The sequence below is a fragment of the Megachile rotundata genome, chromosome 7 (assembly GCF_050947335.1).
Source record: "Megachile rotundata isolate GNS110a chromosome 7, iyMegRotu1, whole genome shotgun sequence".
Taxonomy (NCBI): domain Eukaryota; kingdom Metazoa; phylum Arthropoda; class Insecta; order Hymenoptera; family Megachilidae; genus Megachile; species Megachile rotundata.
Window position 1 is genome coordinate 11,475,139 of NC_134989.1, and position 21,976 is coordinate 11,497,114.

The following is a 21,976-nucleotide window of genomic DNA, read 5'->3' on the forward strand; positions in this document are numbered from 1 at the left end:
TTGATAACCGATGATCGAGTCTATTCCCCTACTTTTGTTTTTACCGTTCTAAAAAAAACTCAGAACACTTTCATTCATTTCACTAAACTGTTAACGTTTCAAAGCCTATCTCTGGAAAGAAAATAGCAAAGTCTGTTGACAGTTTTCACTCGAGAGACATGAGGTCACACATGAGACCACAATCTCACATGTCTGAAGATAAAAATGCCGACTTTTCCTCGTATTTCTATTTCCATAAATTCAGAACAGAATTCAAAGATCACGTCATTGGTTACAAATATAGGTCACGTTTTAATAAAATAAGAAGTGAAAATTACATCGCGTACAGGTTAACACTTGCTCCAGCCTGCAAAGAATTTGGCAGAAGAGTAACCCCGATAACCCCGTGAACAATAGTCCACTATACAAATTTGTCGTTGTTACCAGAGCATGTTGAATAAATAACATGTTTGTATCGTAACGTATTTTATTCGAAAACTAATACAAAAAAAATCTTACTTATGTATGCACATGAGCTTGAAATAGCCTCAAATTTTGAACAGTACCTAATATTTGATCTCGAAATTTTCGTACATGCATGTTTGGGAGAAATTCGCGCAGAAATTTTTGCGACGCGTATTCAACCGTGAATTCAGCCAACTGGACTTTTCCCAATTTCCCAAACCCTTAACTTCCCAAACACCCAATTTCCCAAGCACCCAATTTCCCAAGCTCCCAATTTCCCAATCTTCCAATTTCCCAATCTTCCAATTTCCCAATCTTCCAATTTCCCAAGCTTCCAATTTCCCAATATCCCAATTTCCAAAGCACTCAATTTCCCAATCTCCCAATTTCCCAAGCTTCCAATTTTCCAAGCTTCCAATTTCCCAATATCCCAATTTCCAAAGCACTCAATTTCCCAATCTCCCAATTTCCCAAGCACCCAATTTTCCAAGCACTCAGTTTCTAATCTCCCAAACTCCCAAACCCTTAACTTCCCAAGCACCCAATTTCCCAAACTCTTAATTTCCCAAACCCACAACTCCCCAATCCCCAAGCCCCCAAAACTTCAATCTCCCCATCACACCTCAAACTCCTATTCCCCAAACTCCCAAGTATACAAAAAACACAAAAATTATTGAAAACGATCAATTTTATTAATACATCGCATTGCTAAATACAAAATAATATACTACTCTAACTACGAAATGTTAACAAAATAATTTTTGTCAGATACGCGCTTAGGCCACGCACGCAAGAGGGACCTCAATGGATTGTGACATGGAGATAGATTTCTGGCTAAGATCAGGGTTCGCGCCCTTCTCTACTCTCTGCTTCAGCTTCATAGACCACTCGTTCTTTTCTGTACAATGGAACTGGTAGTTCTTCGTCTTCATCTCGGTAGCGTTGCAAGTGGGCGAGCAAGAGATCACCGGACGAATCGTGAAGCAGAGCTGTCCGTTCCTCTCGATGACCTTCGTCCTGTGTATGGTGCAGCGTTTGTTGTCGGTCTGCTTGTCTTGATGGTAGCCCCAGTTGCTGCCGAGAACGTTAGACCTTCCGGATTCGATGTCGTTGATAACGTTGCTGGTGCGGGCAGACATCTGTGGTACGCAGTTAGCCTGCTGCAGTTTCTTGATCTCCTGCACGTCCTCTCCTTCACACTGGTCTTTGGTGAGCGTGTAACTTGCGATGAACTCCTCGGGTTTCCTCAACAGGCAGTTCTTGGGGCTCGTGAAGTCGTTGGCCCGATCGCCGTCGAAGTTGCCGCAGAGACCTCGAATGGAGTCGCGGAACTTGTTGGATGTCTGTAAATACATTTTCGTGATTGAACAAGTTCGTGATTGAACCTTCCCTGAACCTTCCCTGATGAACTTACCCTGATCATGATCCGTTTTCCGTCAAAAACGAGCTTTACGTCGAACTTCTCCGACGCCAGAGCAATGGAACGGTCTCCAAACTGGAAGATCTCGAAAGCAACCTCGTCACCGTGTCGCACTTGGTGGCCAAGCTCGGAAGTTACTTGGACCTTCTGTCCGTTCACAATGACCTCAGGTAGTTGGCCAGTGGGCACCAGCTTGATCTCCGTCTTGCCGAGTATCACCTTCACCTCCTTCTTTTCGTTGGTCTCTCGAGCGAGGATGCTCACGCTGTCAGCTTCGGACATCGTAAGCTTCTCGCCAGGTTTCTTGGGGTCCTCCTTAGGGTAAGTCGTCATCAACACGCGCCAGCAGCTGCCCAAAGTCAGGGGGAATTCCTTGCCGTCGAAAGTCTCGGCTCTAGTGCGGTCCATGACACAGGATGCTGAAAATGTTAGAATGAAGCTCTTAGTTACATTCCTCCACATTAAAAATAATGACTGTTTTCATCTATGCTCTGACTTAAGCGATACTTTCAGTTGAATTAGGTTAACAGCAATAAAATATACCAGAGGAGATACTACAAGACTACATGGTTACTAGACCACATGGTCCACAACATCATTCAAATAAAAATATAAAGAACCTACGTATATTCGTTCCAGCTTTCAAGTTGTTGCTATCCATCTCGAAGGGAACCACGAGACTTTCCGAATCATCTTCCAAGAAACTCAGGTCGAGGTCGTCCATCAACACGTCCATGGTTGGTGTGTGAATGACCACGCGACCAGACTTGTCCTTCCACAATTTCATCTTGAGATCAATCTTGTCTTTGCCAGCGTTCTTAGGGTTGGTGAGGTCCACGTTAGCGTTGGTTAATCCCAGCTGATTTGGCAGGTGGATGTTCTTGGCGACGAGGTCCCTCAGAGGTTTCGAGCGAATGTCTACAGAGATGTCCATCTCGTCCAGCGTCATGGCGAGGGCCGCAGCTTTCTGGCAGACTCGGAGAAGCTTGTTCTCGTGGTTCAGGTGCTTCTCGCAGCTCTTCACCACGTCGGACTTCATGATCTCGTCCTTCATCTCCTTGCTCTGGGTAGCCTTACCTATGACGTTGATCTGTTGGTTGTCGGCGCAAGTTTTTCCGTAACGAATGTCGATGTCGAACTCCGTCTTGGGTACGGCCTTGATGACTTTGTCGAAGAACAGCGAAACTACGGGGGTGTTCATGAACTGCGAGGCTGCGCACACTTCGTGTTTGATTTCTTTGCTAGGGATGTTGCATCTCCAGAACAGCAGGGTGCGTCCCTTGGACTCGGCGTTACTCGTGGACCAAGCGAGGGTCATGGCACTGGAGCTCCTGTCTTCGTCAGGGATTTGGAGTTGAAGGTCCACCACCCACGACTTGCCCAATTTGATACCCTTGACTGCTTCCTTCAGGAACTGCTTCTTACGGTCCTCGCTGTTGGCCTCCTTGTTGGATGGTTCAACCGCTTTGGCGAATTCTGTCCATTGCTGAAGATTCTCAGAGCCAGGTTTCACGTCCATGGTGCCGTAAGAGACGAGGAGAGTCAAGGGTTCTTTCACCTCGCGATCCAGGTTCATGAAGATGTCCACCTTGCGGTACACGTCTTCCCCAAGGTACATTGGGAACATGTTCCTGAGTTTGTCCATGTCCATGTTCCAGAACTCGGTGTCCGAACTATCGGCTTCCAGCTCTACCCTGATTCCTTTGAGCTTGTCGGACTGGCTGCCCTTCAGATCCTTGTTGACGTGCACCAGCTGTGTGTTCTTGTCCTTCTGCAAAGGTCGGAGACTCAGGATGTCGCGGATGGAAGTATATGGCACGACGCTGTAGTGTAGCAAACGAGATTTCTCCTCGCCCTTCAGTGGCCAAATCCTGAGCTGCAGGGTGGTTTTTGGTACGTTTACTTCCAGAGATAATTTCAGAGGCAAGTAGACCTGCATGTTTGCGTCTACACCGGCGATGTAGTGCTGGTGCTCGAACGGCGCCACGAAACCGATGATTCCTTGGATCTTCCTCGAGTATGTGAACCTCAGTTCCGATTGGACGTTCACGTTGCGTTCACGGTCCATCTTCATTTGTCCAGTTCCGATCAGCTTGTGCAACACGGGCACCCTCAAGGTGTAAACGAATGGCAGACCGGTTTCCGTCGGGAAACTTAGAGTCACATCGTAAGACATCAGTTTGTTCAGGTTGACGTAGCCTCCGTCTTTCATTGACATCATGTTCTTGGTGATTTCTGTAAGGACACATAATTATAACAACCAAACCCAATAAATATGCAATAAATAACAAAAAACAGATACTCACGATTGCGCATGTTGTGGACAGTGTTTTTGTCGAAAGGTATAAATTTGGACAGGAACTTCGATCTCCACAAGATGTTTCCTTCCATTTCCACAGTCTTGTCAGCAACGATTTTCAGTTGCTCCGCAATTTTCTCGGTGGCCATCTTCTCGAAGGAGGGTTTGTCGGTAGTCATCGTTAAAGCCTCGATCAAAGGCTGTACGTCGGAGATCATAGCCATGAATTCCGTAGATGGGGTCTTGAAGCCACCGTAATTCATGAGGGACTCCAGATAGACAGCGCGAGGAGTTAAACCATTGTCGCCGCCAATATAATTCATCACCACAGTGTTGATCAGGTTCTGTTCTTTCTGAACGGCACTGAAGATGAATCCATGGGAATACTGATAACTGTAGTCCTCCTTGTTCATGATGTTCATGACAGAGCGAGCCCTCCTCGCCAGATCTAGCCATGTAGGGTCAGTTAGCTCCGCTAGGGTCTCTATGGTGGATTTCACCGCGGAGTTGACTTGTTTGTTGGTGTCGTAGTTCGTGAATTCCGCCATACGTTGCAGCATGGTCAAAGGAGGGTTGGTTATCGGCAGCAGGAAGACAGCCATGCATCGCACTTCGTGGCTCTCCATAGTGTTCAGATAGATCTTGTACAGCACGGAGCGTGCCAGTTTCGGTGCATGAACCGCCAGTTTGCTCAGGGAGCCGACCATCAACGTCCTTTGGAAGACGGTCGCCTGTTCTTTGCCCTCCAAATAGGGCTCGAAGACGGAGAGGATCTTGGGGTGACCGATGTTGCCCAGAGCGACGATGTACGTCTGAATCCTTTCGCTGTTGCCTTCCCTGACGGCCTTCTTCAGTTCTCCAGCCAAGTATGGAATGTACTCCTGCAGGAGGGTCTGGTCGTGTTTGGAGGTAAGGCGGCCGAAGGTGTGCACCGGGTACAGGTTGTGGATGCTCTTGCCGTCCACTTGAGATTGGTGTACCAATTCAGTGAAGGACATCAGCACTGCGGTGTTCAGGAATGGCTCGTTGATCACTTTCGGATTGGTGACCAGTTCCTGGAGAAACGACATCAGATTTTAGTATTCATAGAGTTTAGATTGGTAGAGCTAGTAAGGTTTAAATGATACTCACGAAGAAGGTCCTGATGTACTCGGCAGTAGGTGTTCGCGAGGTTCTCGGAAGCGCAGACAAGATGTCGGCAGCCTCCCAGGTTCCGATGTTCCTCTTTTCGATCCAGTTCTTGATGGTCAGGAAGGCAGGTCCAGTTCCAGCTTGCGTGATGGCGTCCCTGAAGACGGCCCAAGCGTTCTGCTTGACAGCTTGAGTCTTGTCGTCGAACTTCAGCTCGTTCGACGAGAGGTGCAAAATGTTCTCGACCTCTTCTATCTGGCTCCTGCTCATGGTGCGGATCAGGCTGGTGAGAATGCTGAACTTCTCTAGGGTCTCTTGCGTGGGCATAAGAGTCGAGTCCTCCAATTCGTTAGCGATCTCGAATACGAGCTGCTTGACGGCCTTGATCACGTCGATTTCACCGGACTTTCCAATATATTTGCCCTTGTAGCCAATGTAGTTGGGCAACAGTGGGTTCTGCGGAGCATCCTGCAACGTGGGTTTGGGTTGCCAGAACTTGTGTTCCTCGCTGCTGGAGATGGAGCTGCTGGAAGCGCTGGATGAGCCCGAATTCTTCAGAAGGTTAATTTTGTTCTTGTTGATCTCCTCGCTGGAGCTCTGGGAGCTGATGCTGTCGGATTCGAGGTCCTGCTTGGAGTCCCGTCGGTCGCTGGGTCTGCGTTCCTCCATGTCCGAGAACGGGTTGCTGTAAACGTACACCAGGTTGCCAGTAGATTCGGGGTTCCTCGGCAAAGGCAGAGGATTCGAGATCTTGTTAACGTTGCCCAGAGTCAGGTTCATCCTGCTGGCCACGATTCCCTTGTGGTTTTCATACATTCTTGGGGTGACGAACATCTGACTGGTAGTCACCGACGTCTGGATGGTGAACCGTTTCAGGTTTCCTGAGATGACGATTCTACTCGTGGAATATTTCTGTAACAGATTTTTTACGTTTCTCGTTATTTTTATGTTCCTTGTTTCTATGAATACAAATTAGAGAACCTAAAGAGAGCTCTGTTGCACCCAAATGTGCCATAATTACTTACCGACAGGAATTTTCCATTCTTGTTTGCACCAGGTTCCCAGTTCGACTGTCCAGTGATACCGAAGTGATACGACATCCTCTGCGCGCATTTGTCGAAGTTCTTCGTTTTCATGATGTCAATGTGCTGTCCATCTCCCTTCAGTTCAGGTTTGGGCACCAACTCGGGTTTCGTGTGAAGCATGTGATCGGACAACGGAGTGATGTCGTACAGCACCTCGCATTTACCTCCTACAGTGTCTTCCATGACCTTGAACGATCCGTAAGGTTCATCATCATCCGGAACCTGAACGTTCTGGCTCTTGATGATGTTCTCCCCCTGGCTGTCCACCTGCAGTTGGCTAACCACGCTCTTCAGCAAGTTCACCTCCCAGGTGGGTATGTCCTTGTCCACGATCATGTCCACGATCACTCCGTGCTTCAGAATGATCTGGAAGGGCTTCTCCGTTATGGGCAGGTCACGGAATTCCAACATGTGGTCGGAAATCCGTGTTTCCCAGCCCTCGGGTAGCTCTTTATGGATGCGACTGTATTGGCCCTTCCATAATTTCGCGATCAACGTGTTGGTGTCTTTTGCTTGCACCGTGAGGAATCCCTTTATCAAGATACCGGCGTACTGGCTGGATTTTACGTCCAAACTAGTGAGCGTGCGACTTCGTACCAGGTAGGTGTACTCGTCGCCTACCTTCCAGCCATGTTGGTAGTCGGCGGATACTACTCCCGCTGTGAAATAGACGGATAGGTAATTAAATGTATGCTAGTATCGATGGGGTAGATAGATAGGTAGATAGTTAGAAGTTTGGTAGACTATGTTGGGTATTGATATAGATGGGACTATGAGGTGGAATTGGACGTGGTCAAACTACATAGAATACTATAGGATTGCAGCACGTAGGATTAGAAGGTGTCAGATTGGTTAGTGTGGAACTGTATCGCGTTGAATTCGGATTCTATCAAACTTGGACCATGATGGACCCCGTTAAATTTAGATCGCGTCAAATTCGAATCTCATCAAAGTATTGCATAGAATTCGAACCACATTCTTTTCAAATATCATCAAACTACTGCATCCAATTAGAATTACATAAATCCCGTGTCAAACTCATCTCACATCAAATTAAATCTTCAAGCTACTTAAACAAATTCAACCCCTAGCTCCACTAACAAATTAATACAGTACTAGTGTTAATAGTCTTTCAATACAAAATAGTTCACCCACAATATTTCAAAGAGAGAACTTGAAATCTAGAATTCGCTACCTACGTCTTTAAAAGCGGGCGGCCATTTTCCTTACGAACGGCGCAAGGAAAATGGCGGTCCGAGTATAACTGGCTTTCACTTACCGAGCACTAAGAGTGTCAAAGGTAGCCACATATTGAAAGTCGTAGCACACACCAGAAAGTGACGAGGCGGTCAGTCGTTTGGAGCTTTTATACCTACTTTGTGTCAAGTCAGCAAAGTTGCTAGTTAGTAGGAAGATTCTGTGAACTTGGTATTCTCGACCACAACAGGTCACTCTGACTTTTTTTCAATCTACTGTAGCTAGTTGATAAGTTGACATCGGGTCAGAACTTCCTTTGCTCTTACTTTCTTATTTTTATGCTACTGTGTTTTAGACAGGCTCTGCCTGATTGCAAAACTACTTGGTTTTATTTCATTTTGAGGGCAAGGGAGAGTGTTTATTGAAAATTTTATAGGGTTGTTTTGAAAATTTGTAATATATGTGTGTTGTTTGTGAAGTATTGTTTCATTGCAAAATTACTTGTTTTTTTTTTTAAATATAAAATAGAGTAACTAAGTAGATAAAGATGAAATTGTAGGACAAAGTAATTAAGTAAAGCTATGGATTGAAAATATTTATTGAAACTTTAGGATCTCTTTGAAAATACATAACACTTTATTTTACTTTAGCACTATACTTGTTTATGAAGTATTGAATAAATGCAACTGAAAGTGTAATACGTACTATTTAATTTTTTATTTGAGCCTCTGTAACAAATATAATAGATCTGAACAAATTTTATTTTCAATGTTGTGATGCTTTATTATAGCAAACTTGTCTACAAACAAAAATGTCTGTACTTATAAAAGTAATTTGTTAGATATTATCCCTTTGTCCTATAATATCATGACGCACTTATGACGCACACTACATACATATGTGACAAACGAGACTCGTATTTTCATTTCAATTAAATTTTGAGTACAATTCAAATTGTAATCTTCACAATCAAAGACTACAAAACCTAATTTTTCATTAGGTTGAACACAAAACCTAGTTTTCAATTCTTTGTTTATTTATTTTCACGTTGAAGAAATAATTAGTGACCAGTAAATAACGCAACTGCTAGAAAATTGTAGGTTAAGGACTAAAAATATAAAAATCACTTCAGTTAACATTTACGTTCACCAAAATCACAGAATTAAATTCTGAAAAATTTTTTTGAGGACAGACAGCATTTCTATGTGTGAAAAGTACATCGATGTAAGTGTTGAGACTGATTTAACGATATTCGCTAAAAAAAATATGAGACAGTAGGAAGTATAAACGTTACTATAGTTGATTACAATGTATCAAATGCAGATGAAGCTGCACGTGGGGTTAGAAGTTCAAGAGATAACATTTTACAAACATGTAGAATGAACTAGAAATGCTTTCGCATCCGACGTGGCTAATTTTTCCTCTTTGTGTCTTTCATTCATAATTTCTAAATGGTCGTTCGTGTAATCGGTATGAAATGAAAAATCTTTCTACTTCCGCTTACAGATTAATTAAAATAACTAAATTATTCTTTGCTATAAATTTTTAGGAGAAATTATTTAAAATTTTTGTTTAATTGTCAGAAATTATTTTTGTGCAAGGACCACTAGTTTTTAGTTAATTAAATTATATGAAATTATTTATATTATGGTTCTCAATTATTATTTTTTTTAGAATATTTTGTTATAGTCTCCAGTGAATTATTTGCAAAATTTATGAATTATTTTGCTGTATTATTTGTAGATGTCTAAAATATTTTGAAGATAGTACAATTCTAAAAAAAAATATTTTTCGCAAATTCATTCATTTGAAGTAAAAATAAAAAAGAAGTAAATAATAACAAATAATAATACAAAAGGTAGAAAGTACTACAAATATAAAGTAAAATAAAGTAAAATATAAAGTAAAATATAAAATATAAAATATAAAATATAAAATATAAAATATAAAATATAAAATATAAAATGTAAAATATAAAATATAAAATATAAAATATAAAATATAAAATATAAAATATAAAATATAAAATATAAAATACAAAATATGAAATATAAAATACAAAATATAAAATATAAAATATAAAATATAAAATATAAAATATAAAATATAAAATATAAAATATAAAATATAAAATACAAATATAAAGTGCTACAAATATAAAAAATATTTCAAAAATCACAAATATAAAAAAATAAATAAATGGATAAATAAGGGAAATGAAAGTGGTGATCAAATAACAAGACAAAAATATATGTAAAAATAATATTTATTATCATCTCTCAACATGCAACATTGACCATGAATTTTAATTTTCAACTATGATCACGTGCCTCTCTATTCATTTACAGTTATTTACATGTACATACAATTATACTAATAGTATACACCATAAATAGTAAGCATTCATTTCACTAATAATAATACTTTAAACGTATCCCGCGAAATAGTTTTGTGCATAATATTTTCGTTAAATTAATCATTAAGTAGCGCGTACAAGAAGAGGTTTCCCGTTTGTACAAGTGGTATCTCTATCGACGTCCATTTGCGATATTGTTGCTTTCAGGATCGTCTGTGGGGACTCGTATTTCTGTAACAAATAATAATTCGTCTAGTTAGATATTTTTTTTAATTTAACGTTCGTTGGAGTACTTATGTTTTACTTGTTTATGAGTTTGAGATAATATTTAGAAATATTTATGACAGTAGTTATTACTAAAATCGGTTTCTTTTATAGGAAGAACATTTGTGTTAACACAAATTACTAGAAATTAGTTATGCATTGCATTAACATAAATTACTAGAAAATTCAGAATTATAAAAATTTAGAATTGCAAAATATCAATGCGGTAATTTGAAAATATAGAAATTTAGTAATATAGTTATTTGAAAACTTACAAATCTAAAAATGTGTTGATTTGAAATTTTTTTAATCTAAAAGCGAGTTAATTTGAAAATCTAAAAATGTATTAACTTAAAAATTGAAAAATCTAAAAACAAGTTACCGTAAAAATTTAAAAATCTAAAAGCGAATTAATTTGAAAATTTAAAAACCTAAAAACGTGTTAACTTCAAAATAAAAAAATTTAAGAACGTGTCATTTTGAAAATTTTAAAATCTAAAAACGTGTCAATTTGAAAATCTAAAAATCTAAAAGTTTGTTAATTTAAAAATCTAGAAATCTAAAAACGAGTAAACTTAAAAATTGAAAAATCTAAAAATTAAAAAATCTAAAAACAAATTAACATAAAAATTTAAAAATCTAAACACGTGTCAATTGAAGAATTAAAGAACCTAAAAACATGTCAATCTTAAAATTTAAAAAACCAAATCTAATTCTACAGCCACAGGCAGATCCGCATGAATGAAGAAAAATATAAAACTGCGTAAACATCCGCTCAGTGATTAACCCGATAAAAATACTAATCTCTATGGTAATTAACGTTCGAGCACTAAGCACATGCCGGCGTGGAACGAAAAAATAGTACACGCGTTTGTTAGAACATTGCAACTTCTTATCACTCTTTCGATGCACAGTCTGACGTTCTCGTTCCATTCAGACTAAAAAATCTTGCTACATATCATTCGTTTCGTAAAATTACGACATTCCATACTCATCAGTGTGTCATTTTCTCACGGGATTGCAATATTGTTACATTAATCATCGGGTAATGCAATAAGTTGCAAGAATGTATCTTCTTTAGAGAGAAATCTTGGAGAATTAAGATGGTGAGTGTTAAAATGTAATGGGAATATAGAGAGAGTACGCTGATATTTTTGATTTGGTGCTTTTGGACGAGTTGTATTTTTTGATACATTGAAATTTTGGAGAGTTGTAATTTAGAGGTGTTGTATTTTCAATGTGGTGTAATTTTGATGCGTTGTACTTTCGATTTGGTGTAATTTTGATGCGTTCAAATTGCGACAAGTAGAAATTTTGACGCGTTGTAATTTTAATAAGGCGAATTTTTGACGCGTTGTAATTTTGATGCGTTGAATTTTGGATGCATTGTAATTGCAACGAGTGGAAATTTTGACGCGTTGCAAATTTAATGCGTTGAAATTTCTACTCATTGCAATTCCAAAGCGTTGCAATTTCGATGCGTCGAATTTTGGACGTGTTGTAAATTTAATCCGTTGAAATTTCTACTCATTGCAATTTCAGCGCGTTGTAATTTTAATGCGTTGAATTTTAGAGGTATTGCAAATTTAATGCGTTGAAATTTCTACTCACTGCAATTCCAGCGCTTTGTAATTTCTACTCGTTGCAATTCTAACGCTTTGCAATTTTGGTCGCGTTGAAATTTTGATGCGTTGAAATTTCTACTCATTGCAATTTCAACGCGTTGTAATTTCGATGCGTTGAATTTTGGACGCGTTGCAAATTTAATGCGTTGAAATTTCTACTCATTGCAATTCCAGAGCGTTGTAATTTCTACTTGTTGCAATTCCAACGCGTTGCAATTTTGTTGCGTTGAATTTTGGTCGCGTTGAAATTTTGATGCGTTGAAATTTCTACTCATTGCAATTCCAGATCGTTGTAATTTCTACTCGTTGCAATTCCAACACGTTGCAATTTTGTTGCGTTGAAATTTCTACTCATTGCAATTCCAGCGCGTTACAATTTCGATGCGTTGAATTTTGAACGCGTTGCAATTTCTTTGAGTTGAAATTTGGACAGTCTGCAATTTCAACGCGTTGCAATTTCGATGCGTTGAATTTTCAAAGCGCTGAAGTTTGGACGCGTTGTAATTTCTACTCGTTGCAATTTCTACTCGTTGGAATTCCGAAACGTTGTAATTCTAATGCGTTGCAATTCCGGAACGTTGTAATTCTAACACGTTGCAATTCCGAAACGTTGTAAATCTAACGCGTTGCAATTTCGTTGTATTGAATTTTCGACACGCTGAATTTTGGATGCGTTCTAATTTCTACTCGTTGCAATTTCTTTATGTATAAATTTCTACTCATTATTCGACCTGTTACTATTCCACATTGCAATTTTAATTCATTATTACTTCTATGTATTAAAATTTCTAATCTATTTAATTTTAAGATACTATATTTTGTCAGCGTTGTATTTTTGATCCACTATATTTTTGATTCATTGGACTTTCAAGACATTACAAATTTATCTCATTGCAATTTCATCTCGTTACAATTTTTACTCTTATAAAATTTTTGACTGCTCTTACAACCATAGTCTATCAAAATATGTATACTGTGTGAACAAAATATGTACACTCTTGAAAATATTTTCTATCGGATCATAAATGAAATTACCTCTTCAATACCAATATCCACTTCCTCGAGGATCTCATCTAACACAGAAATAAGGTGATCCACATTCTCAACCGTGAACACCATCGGTGGTTTCAGTTTCAGAATATTGTCATCAGGACCATCGCTGCTCACCAGGATCTTCTTATCCTTCAACCTACTAACCACATGCTTCGCTTCAGCAGTCGCCGGTATCCTTTTGATCCTGTCACGAACTAATTCGATTCCAGCGAACAATCCAACACCTCGAACATCACCGATGATTTTTCGCCTTTTCGCCAATTTCCTCAATTCCGACATCAAATATTTGCCGACCTTCAAAGCGTTCTCTTGAAGATTCTCGCGCTCTATTACCTCCATCACTGCGTTTGCTATGGCGCAGGATACTGGGTTGCCGCCATACTGTTTTTTGGGAGAATTAGATATTTAAGTTAGTTTAGTATTTAATAAATAAATTTTTGGATTTTTTGTTTAGGTTATTCGACTTCAATTTAATTTTTAAGATTAGTGCATCTGAGTTTAATTTAGTGGATTGTTGGACTTAAATCTAGTTAAACTTCATAATTCAAATAAGACATTCTATAATTTAAATAATAAATTGTGTAGCTTCATTTATATAATGTAAATGATCAAATTTGGTAAAAAATGGTAAAATTTGAGTGGTATAATTTAAATCTTGCAATTCAATCCCTTTGCTATAGTCAGACAAGTGCAACACGTGACGTACTACTCCTTCAATTATAACAAAAATTATTCAAATTGTCAATGCACTTCAATATGAAATTCAGCTTCAATTATAATTTCTATAATCAAAGATCACTGAATGTAGTATTGACATAACATTTCAGCATTCTTTTTTTGTTCTTATATTGCAACTGTGATTAGATTAGTTACGTGACGCGTTTGACAAACAAACTCGACAAGTTATTCTCCAATAAATTTATGCAACTTGCATAATGAATAAAATCAAATTTATTCCTAATAAAATGAAGTCAATTCATCGAACAAATGACTCTAATTTAGGAAGCAATTTTTTCGATTAATGTCGATTTATGTCTGATTAATATTCTTTAAGGTTTCTTTTATAAATTACCGTATTGAAATATTCGATTCCGGTGTCTTTGAAACTTCCAGCAATGGTTGGGTTGGTGATAACAGCTGCTACGGGGTGGCCATTGCCCATGGGTTTTCCTACGGTGACGATATCTGGGATGACATCTTCTCCATAAAGTTGGAAAGCCCACATGTGACTGCCAACCCTTCCGAAGCCAACTTGCACTTCGTCAGCGATGCAGACACCTCCAGCTTCGCGAACGTGTCTATTGGTAAATTATTACTAGTTACTATTAATTATTACAACTAATTCTTATTCGAAAGAAAACTTGATCTTCGAGAGATCATTTATTATGCATTCTTAAATAATTAAATATAGTGTCTGATAAATGAAATGTCACTGTAAGATAGTTGATGTGAATGTCAATTATAATGAATTTGCAAAATGTTAAAATATAATCTGCAATAATGACACTTGACTTTTTTTATATTTTATATTTGCATTAATCGAACTAAAAACAGCTTAATTAAATAATTATAAATTATCATAATGAATTTGCAAAATGTTAAAATATAATCTGCAATAATGATACTTGACTCTTTTTATATTTTGTATTTTGCATTAATCGAACTAAAAACAGCTTAATTAAATAATTATAAATTATCATAATGAATTTGCAAAATGTTAAAATATAATCTGCAATAATGACACTTGACTTTTTTTATATTTTGTATTTTGCATTAATCGAACTAAAAACAGCTTAATGAAATAATTATAAATTATCATAATGAATTTGCAAAATGTTAATATATAATCTGCAATAATGACACTTGATTTTTTTTTATATTCTATATTTTGCATTAACCGCAGTGCAGTGATAATAATTCGATATAAGCGAAAAATTACAAAGTACATACTTGTAGACGTTTCTGAAATAGTTCTCTGGGGGTAGAATTTGTCCACCAACCGACATCAAGCTTTCCGCGATAAAAGCGCAAACACCTTTTCCTTGATTTTTCAGATTTTGACAAATATTTTTCACGTCGTTGGCATACTTTACACCTAGATCTTCACCGGGGTAGTCAGTTTCGCGATACTTTCCTCGATATACGTCCGGACAGGGTGCCTGCGTAATAAACATTTTTTTACTCTAAAATAATCCCATTTTTGGAAAGGGAAATCTTATTCAGAATCAAGTCAGCTACCCCACATTTCAGGGACCTACACAAATTGTGAAATACCCTGTATATCAACTAAATACAATTCTAAATTTAATATAGATATTATTCTTATGTATATCTAATATATATGTATATCTGATATACATCGAATATATATAATTATAACATAATATATATAAATTGAATATTATATGTTAGTCCTAATATATATTCCCGAAATTTAAGATATATCTATCTACAAGTCAATAATCTAAAAAATTGATAAAACGTAATATACGTAAAGTGTAATTATTATTAATAAAATATGTCTCACCACATGAACCCAGTCTTTCTTTCCAGGACCGTTCGGCTTGTTGAACTTGTACGGCGATATATCGATCATCGAGGTCAAATGGCCATGATAAGCGCTAAAACCAAGAAAGAACAACGTTGAACGAGAGTTACCTCCCGCTTCCGTGTACCTTCTACAATGCTTTTAAACTCTAAGCGTGCAATGTTCACAACGTTGCCCATGGCCGATAGTCTTCCAACAGAAATAATGTCAAAGCTTCCTGGAAATGTTATTTTCTCCTCTTCGTGGTCGATTCTTCAACACACGTGTTCGACAAACAAAAAGAAACAGAAAGGTACGTTGATGATTTCACAAAACACAAATGCTTCACGATATAAGCTTCTGCGTCGATGCAAGACAAAGGGGACGTAGCTTGAATACATAAGTTATGTTTGTTAGAAATTCTATTGTTCATAGTGTCTTTTTCTTTTGAAATATTTTTGCGTTGGCTTGTTTTTTAACCCTTTGACTACGGTTTTTATGAATTAGATGGTCTCTGGACTTATTGAATTTTTTCGTAGATTTCAATTTTAGAAATTCACAAAGTTCCAAATTACTAGCTACATTAAAGTTGTCTATACTAAATCCTCAAATTTAAAAATTCCAAAAATTGTCTATAATAAATCCTCAAATTTAAAGATTCTAAAAATTGTTTATAACAAATCCTCAAATTTAAAAATTCCAAAAATTGTCTATAACAAATCCTCAAATTTAAAAATTCTAAAAATTGCCTATAACAAATCCTCAAATTTAAAAATTCCAAAAATTGTCTATAATAAATCCTAAAATTTAATGATTCTAAAAATTGTTTATAACAAATCCTCAAATTTAAAGATTCTAAAAATTGCCTATAACAAATCCTCAAATTTAAAAATTCTAAAAATTGCCTATAACAAATCCTCAAATTTAAAAATTCTAAAAATTGCCTATAACAGTTCTTCAAATTTAAAACTTCTAAAACTTGCCTATAACAGTTCCTCAAATTTAAAATTTCTAAAACTTGCCTATAACAGTTCCTCAAATTTAAAACTTCTAAAACTTGCCTATAACAAATCCTCAAATTTAAAAATTCCAAAAATTGCTTGTACTAAATCCTCATATTTAAAAATTCCAGAAATTGTCTATAACAAATCCTCAAATTTATGAATTCCCAAAATTGCCCATACCTACTCTTCAAATTTAAAAATTTCCAAAATTGCCTATACCAAATCCTTAAATTTAAAAATTCCCAGAATGACCTATTTCCAAATCTCCAAATTTAAAAATTCCCAAAATTGTCTACAGCAAATTCTCAAATATAAAAAATTCCAAAATTGCCTTTATCAATTCCTCAAATTTAAAAATTCCCAGAATGACCTATTTCCAAATCTCCAAATTTAAAAATTCCCAAAATTGTCTACAGCAAATTCTCAAATATAAAAAATTCCAAAATTGCCTTTATCAATTCCTCAAATTTAAAAATTCCCAGAATGACCTATTCCCAAATCTTCAAATTTAATTGTAAATCACTTGTCGACTCCCAGAAATCAAAATGGCGGCAAAAGCAATGGTACCGTGACTCCTCAACATTACAAACTTCCTCTGCGTTGATACTTTGATCAATACATAATTATTACTACCCCTACCCCACGTAACAAGAACATTACGTCATTAATTACTAGTCAAAAGGTTAATCTCTCTAAGGAATATAAAGTCACCTAATGCGATCAGAATAATAATTGTAGTTCAAGCTATCAAAGTCCCCTTCGTCCACATCTCGCTCTTCGCTTCACTGTCATTCATCCGCTTGTTCGTGTCCCTCCAAATCCTTCTAACATATCAATAAAATGAACTCTTCAAATCCAACTTTCATGTCGTATATGTCATTCGTGGCACCTACGTGTCACCTAAAACGACAATATCTTAACTCGACAATATCTTGTCTCCCCGTTGCACTTTGCTTGCTAACAATTCAATGGCGTCCCATGCGTCGTTCCATCTCTCGTTCTCGAATGAACGGGCTGTAAACAGGCAAAAAAGAAAACCCTTTCGATTAGTCAGTCGATCGGCTGTTGTCTGGCAAACATCCTGAAACATATTCCTCTGTGGACGTTCTGAGCGTTAAAAGGGAATCATGCTTTTGTCTGTGAAATATTTTGAAGGCACCAGGTGCTTCCAGGTTCTTTTGGGCACAGAAATTTTGTTAGCTCTCAGATCCTTGTGACTTACTGGTCCAGAGTGATGATGTCTTTGTTCTTCGTGTGAGTCTGAGCTAGACGAAGAGCGAGGTCGTTCGCTTCGCTTCCGGAGTTCACCAGGAAGCAGACGGATAAAGGTTCTGGAAGGAGCGATGTCAAGCGACGAGCACAGAGGACCAAGTTGTCGTGGAGGAAGCGGTTGTTCGTGGAGAGCAGCGCCATTTGCTCTTGGCCGGCTCGCACTACTGTCGGGTGACAGTGACCCACTGCAATCAAATTTGTTTATTTAATTCTGAGGTGATGGTAGTTGGTGAGGTACGGTTATTTTGTACTGTCATGTAAGGGATACTAAGTGGTAAGGTAAGGTTAGCTTGCACTGTTAGTTAAGAGGTTCTAATTGGTAAGGTATGGTTATTCTACACTGTTGTTTAAGAGATACTATTTAGTGTGGTATGGTTATTTTGTATTGTCATGTAAGGGATACTAAGTGGTAAGGTAAGGTTAGCTTGCACTGTTAGTTAAGAGGTTCTAATTAGTAAGGTATGGTTATTCTACACTGCTGTTTAAGAGATACTATTTGGTGCTTGGTTATTTTGTATTATCATGTAAGGGACACTAAGTGGTAAGGTAAGATTAGTTTGCACTGTTAGTTAAGAGGTTCTAATTAGTAAGGTATGGTTATTCTACACTGCTGTTTAAGAGATACTATTTGGTGAGGTATGGTTATTTTGTATTATCATGTAAGGGACACTAAGTGGTAAGGTAAGGTTAGTTTACACTGTTAGTTAAGAGGTTCTAATTGGTAAGGTATAGTTATTCTACACTGTTGTTTAAGAGATACTATTTAGTGAGGTATGGTTATTTTGTATCGTCATGTAAGGAACACTAAGTGGTAAGGTAAGGTTAGCTTATACTATTAGTTAAGAGATTCTAATTGGTAAGGTATAGTTATTCTACACTGTTGTTTAAGAAATACTATTTGGTGAGGTATGGTTATTTTGTACTGCTATTTTAAAAGATAGTAACTGGTAAGATAGAATCATTCTGTTCTCTCATTTAATCTCATCAGTTGCAACTAAATTTTAATTGCACAAATCGATACAGTATGGTCGTGAATTATAATACTTTAACACTTTGCACTCCACTATTCCCTCTGAGGAGACATTTTAAATGACAAAGAGTTAAATTTCAGACTGCAACCAAAATGCTGACACTAAATTTGCATCGCACGAGCCTGTACGAGTCTCAAACTGCTTATGTCACCAAACCATCATTCTTTCTTTAAATCATATTATTTAAAAGTATTTCATTGCTCATATTATTTAAAAGGTTCATATCACAATTATGTTTAGTATGATTTACTTATATCATTGAAATCTGTATTTCTGTACTTGGAGTTCATGTAAGTATTTTTGTGTTTGATCTACTTTACGACCACACTATATCTCCCAACTCTATATGGTTACCATCTTCAGTATTTCTGTACTTGAAGTTCAGGTAAGTATTTTTGTGTTTGATCAACTTTACAACCACACTGTATCCTCCAACTGTATATTACCATCTTCAGTATTTTTGTATTTGAAGTTCATGGAAGTATTTTTGTGTTTGATCAACTTTACGACCACACTATATCCTCCAACTCTATATATGGTCACCATCTTGAGTATTTCTGTATTTGGAGTTCATGTAAGTATTTTTGTGTTTGATGAACTTTACGACCACACTATATCCTCCAATTATATACGGTTACCATCTTCAGTATTACTGAATCTTGTACAATTTCAAATTTCTTTATAAAAATAATTATAATAGCAATTTAAGATTTGCACTGTTTTCTTACCATGAGCAACATTGTTGATACAGTCCAAATAACGATTTCCTTTTTCATCATACATGTATTGTCCTTCAGCTCTGACGATTTTCAAAGGATTCGATTTGTAAAATAATTTGCAAGCTTGCCTATAAACCGAATCATTTCATTTATATTTTAACTTAATTTATACACGTATTACTGAAATAACAAATGGAATATATATTCAATTTAATATTTACCCAACATGACGTTCTCGAAGACGAATCGTCTCCGACTTCGGCATCTGCTCCAAAGCGTCAACCATCTTAAAAAACGATTCTTCCTTCTGAATTTCTAAAAAACAAAATTTGAATCAATATCCCTCTAGAAGGAATATTTTACTTAAATCCTCTCGCGATGGTGTCACATTTCTATATACTCGACTTCAGATTTTTAAAAACAGATTAGATTTTTGCAGACTGCTATAAATCCAATTTTTTAACTTAATTTACGACGCCTCCTTTTTGGAACTTTTTTGGATCCAAACAGTTTGTTTGCAGTTCAGGTACTGCCACGTTATCAAGAAATTTATCTCACGTCAATCTAAAAATCAGTGCAAGAAACCGTGTGCCAAAAAATGAATTAGTCAAAAACAAATGAAAAATGAATTTGTATTAATACTGTTTTGTGAATTAATGTTTCGTGAAAAATAACGTCAAAGCACGAAAGGCAAATCAACGGAGAATAAACTGTGAATGACAATCTTTTCATTAGAGCTCGTATATCGGCCATTCCCCATGGGATAAGTAATTTTCCAGCGGCTGATAAGTGCACGTGATTACTACGCGTAAATAGTAATTCAGTGCGTTCCATCCGTAAATCCCATGAAATAAATTCATCTTCAAAATTCATCTTCGTTTTCAATCTTTACTTAATATCAAAACACTTGGAAATCGAGACGATTAAATTTGAAAGATAACGAGATTACAAGACAAAATCATTCGACTTAAACTTCACATGTGTACTTTTCAAAGCAATCACGACACATGATTAGTTAGATTGAAATCATGTTGTGACGTGTCTACAATGCTGTTTTTGTAGAAGCTGCAAAAACATGTTAAAATGTTATTTATAACGTTTAGTCGCCTTGAAATAGAATTATTGCAGAAATACTGGACAGATAAATGATTTATCTTTCTAATCCAGCGTATCAAGTAAACTAATAGAAGACTGTGCAAAAAATATACAACTACTGACAAGTTAAGTACGATCATAAATTTGATTAAAAAACAGTCACTTTTTAATCAAGTTTACTGAGTAGAAAAGTAAGTAATAATACACATAGAATTATTTACAAAAATTGTAATAATAATATTTGATATTCTAAATCATTCTTAAAATATTAACACAATACTCGAATTTCAATTAAACTTCCTAAAAATACAAAAACAATTTGCAACACTAACACTTGAAATTTTACAAAAAAACAACCAAAAAAATTTTGGTAAATTCAAAACTGCTCCGAACGAATTTTCCCGCGCAAAAATCGAACGCTCATATATCACAAACGAATCCGAAAAACAGCCTCGTATTCACTGCAAAATATCCTTTAATAAACCCCACTAAAATAACCATTAATCCCACTAAAATATCCTTTGAACGAAATAAAAATGTAAAGAGAGAAGAAGAGAAACGAACTTGAACGAATTACGCAATAAACACATACGTCTAAACGAGCAATGCGGCATGAAACGTTAACGACTGATAAAAGAGAAGAAGAGCGGCCCGTAAAACGTTGTGTTATCGTGCAACGTCCACGTGCGCGTTTTCTGAAACGGCGAAGTCAACGAGATCGTACCTGAACTTTTGGATAATCGCAAGTTACGGTTCCTCGACTTCTGAATGCAGCCGTCAGCTGAGTGCCGCGACCTACTCCGGTGACGTCATATATAGAGCTCGCCTATTGGCGGAGCGTGGGCGGGGGGCTGCGCGCGCATCGTCCTCTTCGTCCTAAAGCGATATTAAAACACTTTGCCCCCACCCCTGCAGACAGTCGGCTCCGCGCTCCGCAACTAGGAAGGCGCGCGATTTTGATTGATCGAGGGGACGATTCTAGTATGTATAGAATGTTGAAAACAAATTCGAATCTGGGCAATTTGCCATGAGATGGGGAAAAGAATTTTGGATGTGATAGTAGGAACGCTGGAGGAAGTTTGTAGCTTGGAATGGATATTTGAGTATTTGGGAATTTGATATGGCTACTCAGGGATATGGGCGTTTGCGGGATTATGAGTTTATGGAGTTGGAGATTATGGAATTTCGGAGTTTGGGAATTTGGGAATTTAGGAACTTTGGGATTCGGGATATTTGCGAAATTTGGGGATAGGGGAAATTTGGGAATTTAAAAATTTGCGAATCGGGGAATTTGGACATTTGGGAATTTAGGAATTTGCGAATTGGGAAATTGGGAAACTGGGAAACTGGGAAATTGGGAAATTGGGGAATTTAGGAATTTAGGAATTTGGGAATTGGGAAATTGGGAAATTGGGGACTTGGGGAATTTGGGAATTTGGGAATTTGGGAATTTA

The 21,976-nt window shown here is 37.0% G+C and overlaps 2 protein-coding genes across 3 annotated transcripts; both read right to left on the bottom strand.

Annotated features, from left to right (window-relative positions):
• Positions 1-1,114: 1,114 nt before the first annotated feature.
• Positions 1,115-8,083, bottom strand: LOC100879227 (vitellogenin). Its single transcript, XM_012284528.2, has 7 exons — positions 7,659-8,083; positions 6,320-7,038; positions 5,295-6,206; positions 4,171-5,218; positions 2,489-4,099; positions 1,859-2,283; positions 1,115-1,787 (listed from the first exon to the last, which is right to left on the bottom strand). Exons 1-7 carry the CDS (start codon positions 7,687-7,689, stop codon positions 1,221-1,223), a joined length of 5,313 nt encoding a protein of 1,770 aa, XP_012139918.2. The 5' UTR covers positions 7,690-8,083; the 3' UTR covers positions 1,115-1,220.
• A 1,741-nt stretch (positions 8,084-9,824) lies between these two features.
• On the bottom strand, positions 9,825-21,376 carry LOC100879339 (alanine--glyoxylate aminotransferase 2-like). 2 transcript variants are annotated; one of them, XM_003702973.3, is made up of 9 exons: positions 21,247-21,376; positions 19,649-19,742; positions 19,437-19,555; positions 17,628-17,862; positions 15,402-15,495; positions 14,825-15,033; positions 13,947-14,172; positions 12,857-13,255; positions 9,825-10,163 (listed from the first exon to the last, which is right to left on the bottom strand). In XM_003702973.3, exons 2-9 carry the CDS (start codon positions 19,711-19,713, stop codon positions 10,056-10,058), a joined length of 1,455 nt encoding a protein of 484 aa, XP_003703021.1. In that variant the 5' UTR covers positions 19,714-19,742; positions 21,247-21,376; the 3' UTR covers positions 9,825-10,055. The 2 variants fall into 2 exon arrangements, with proteins under 2 accessions (XP_003703021.1, XP_076389299.1); XM_076533184.1 differs by lacking the exon at positions 21,247-21,376 and adding an exon at positions 21,115-21,151.
• Positions 21,377-21,976: the final 600 nt, after the last annotated feature.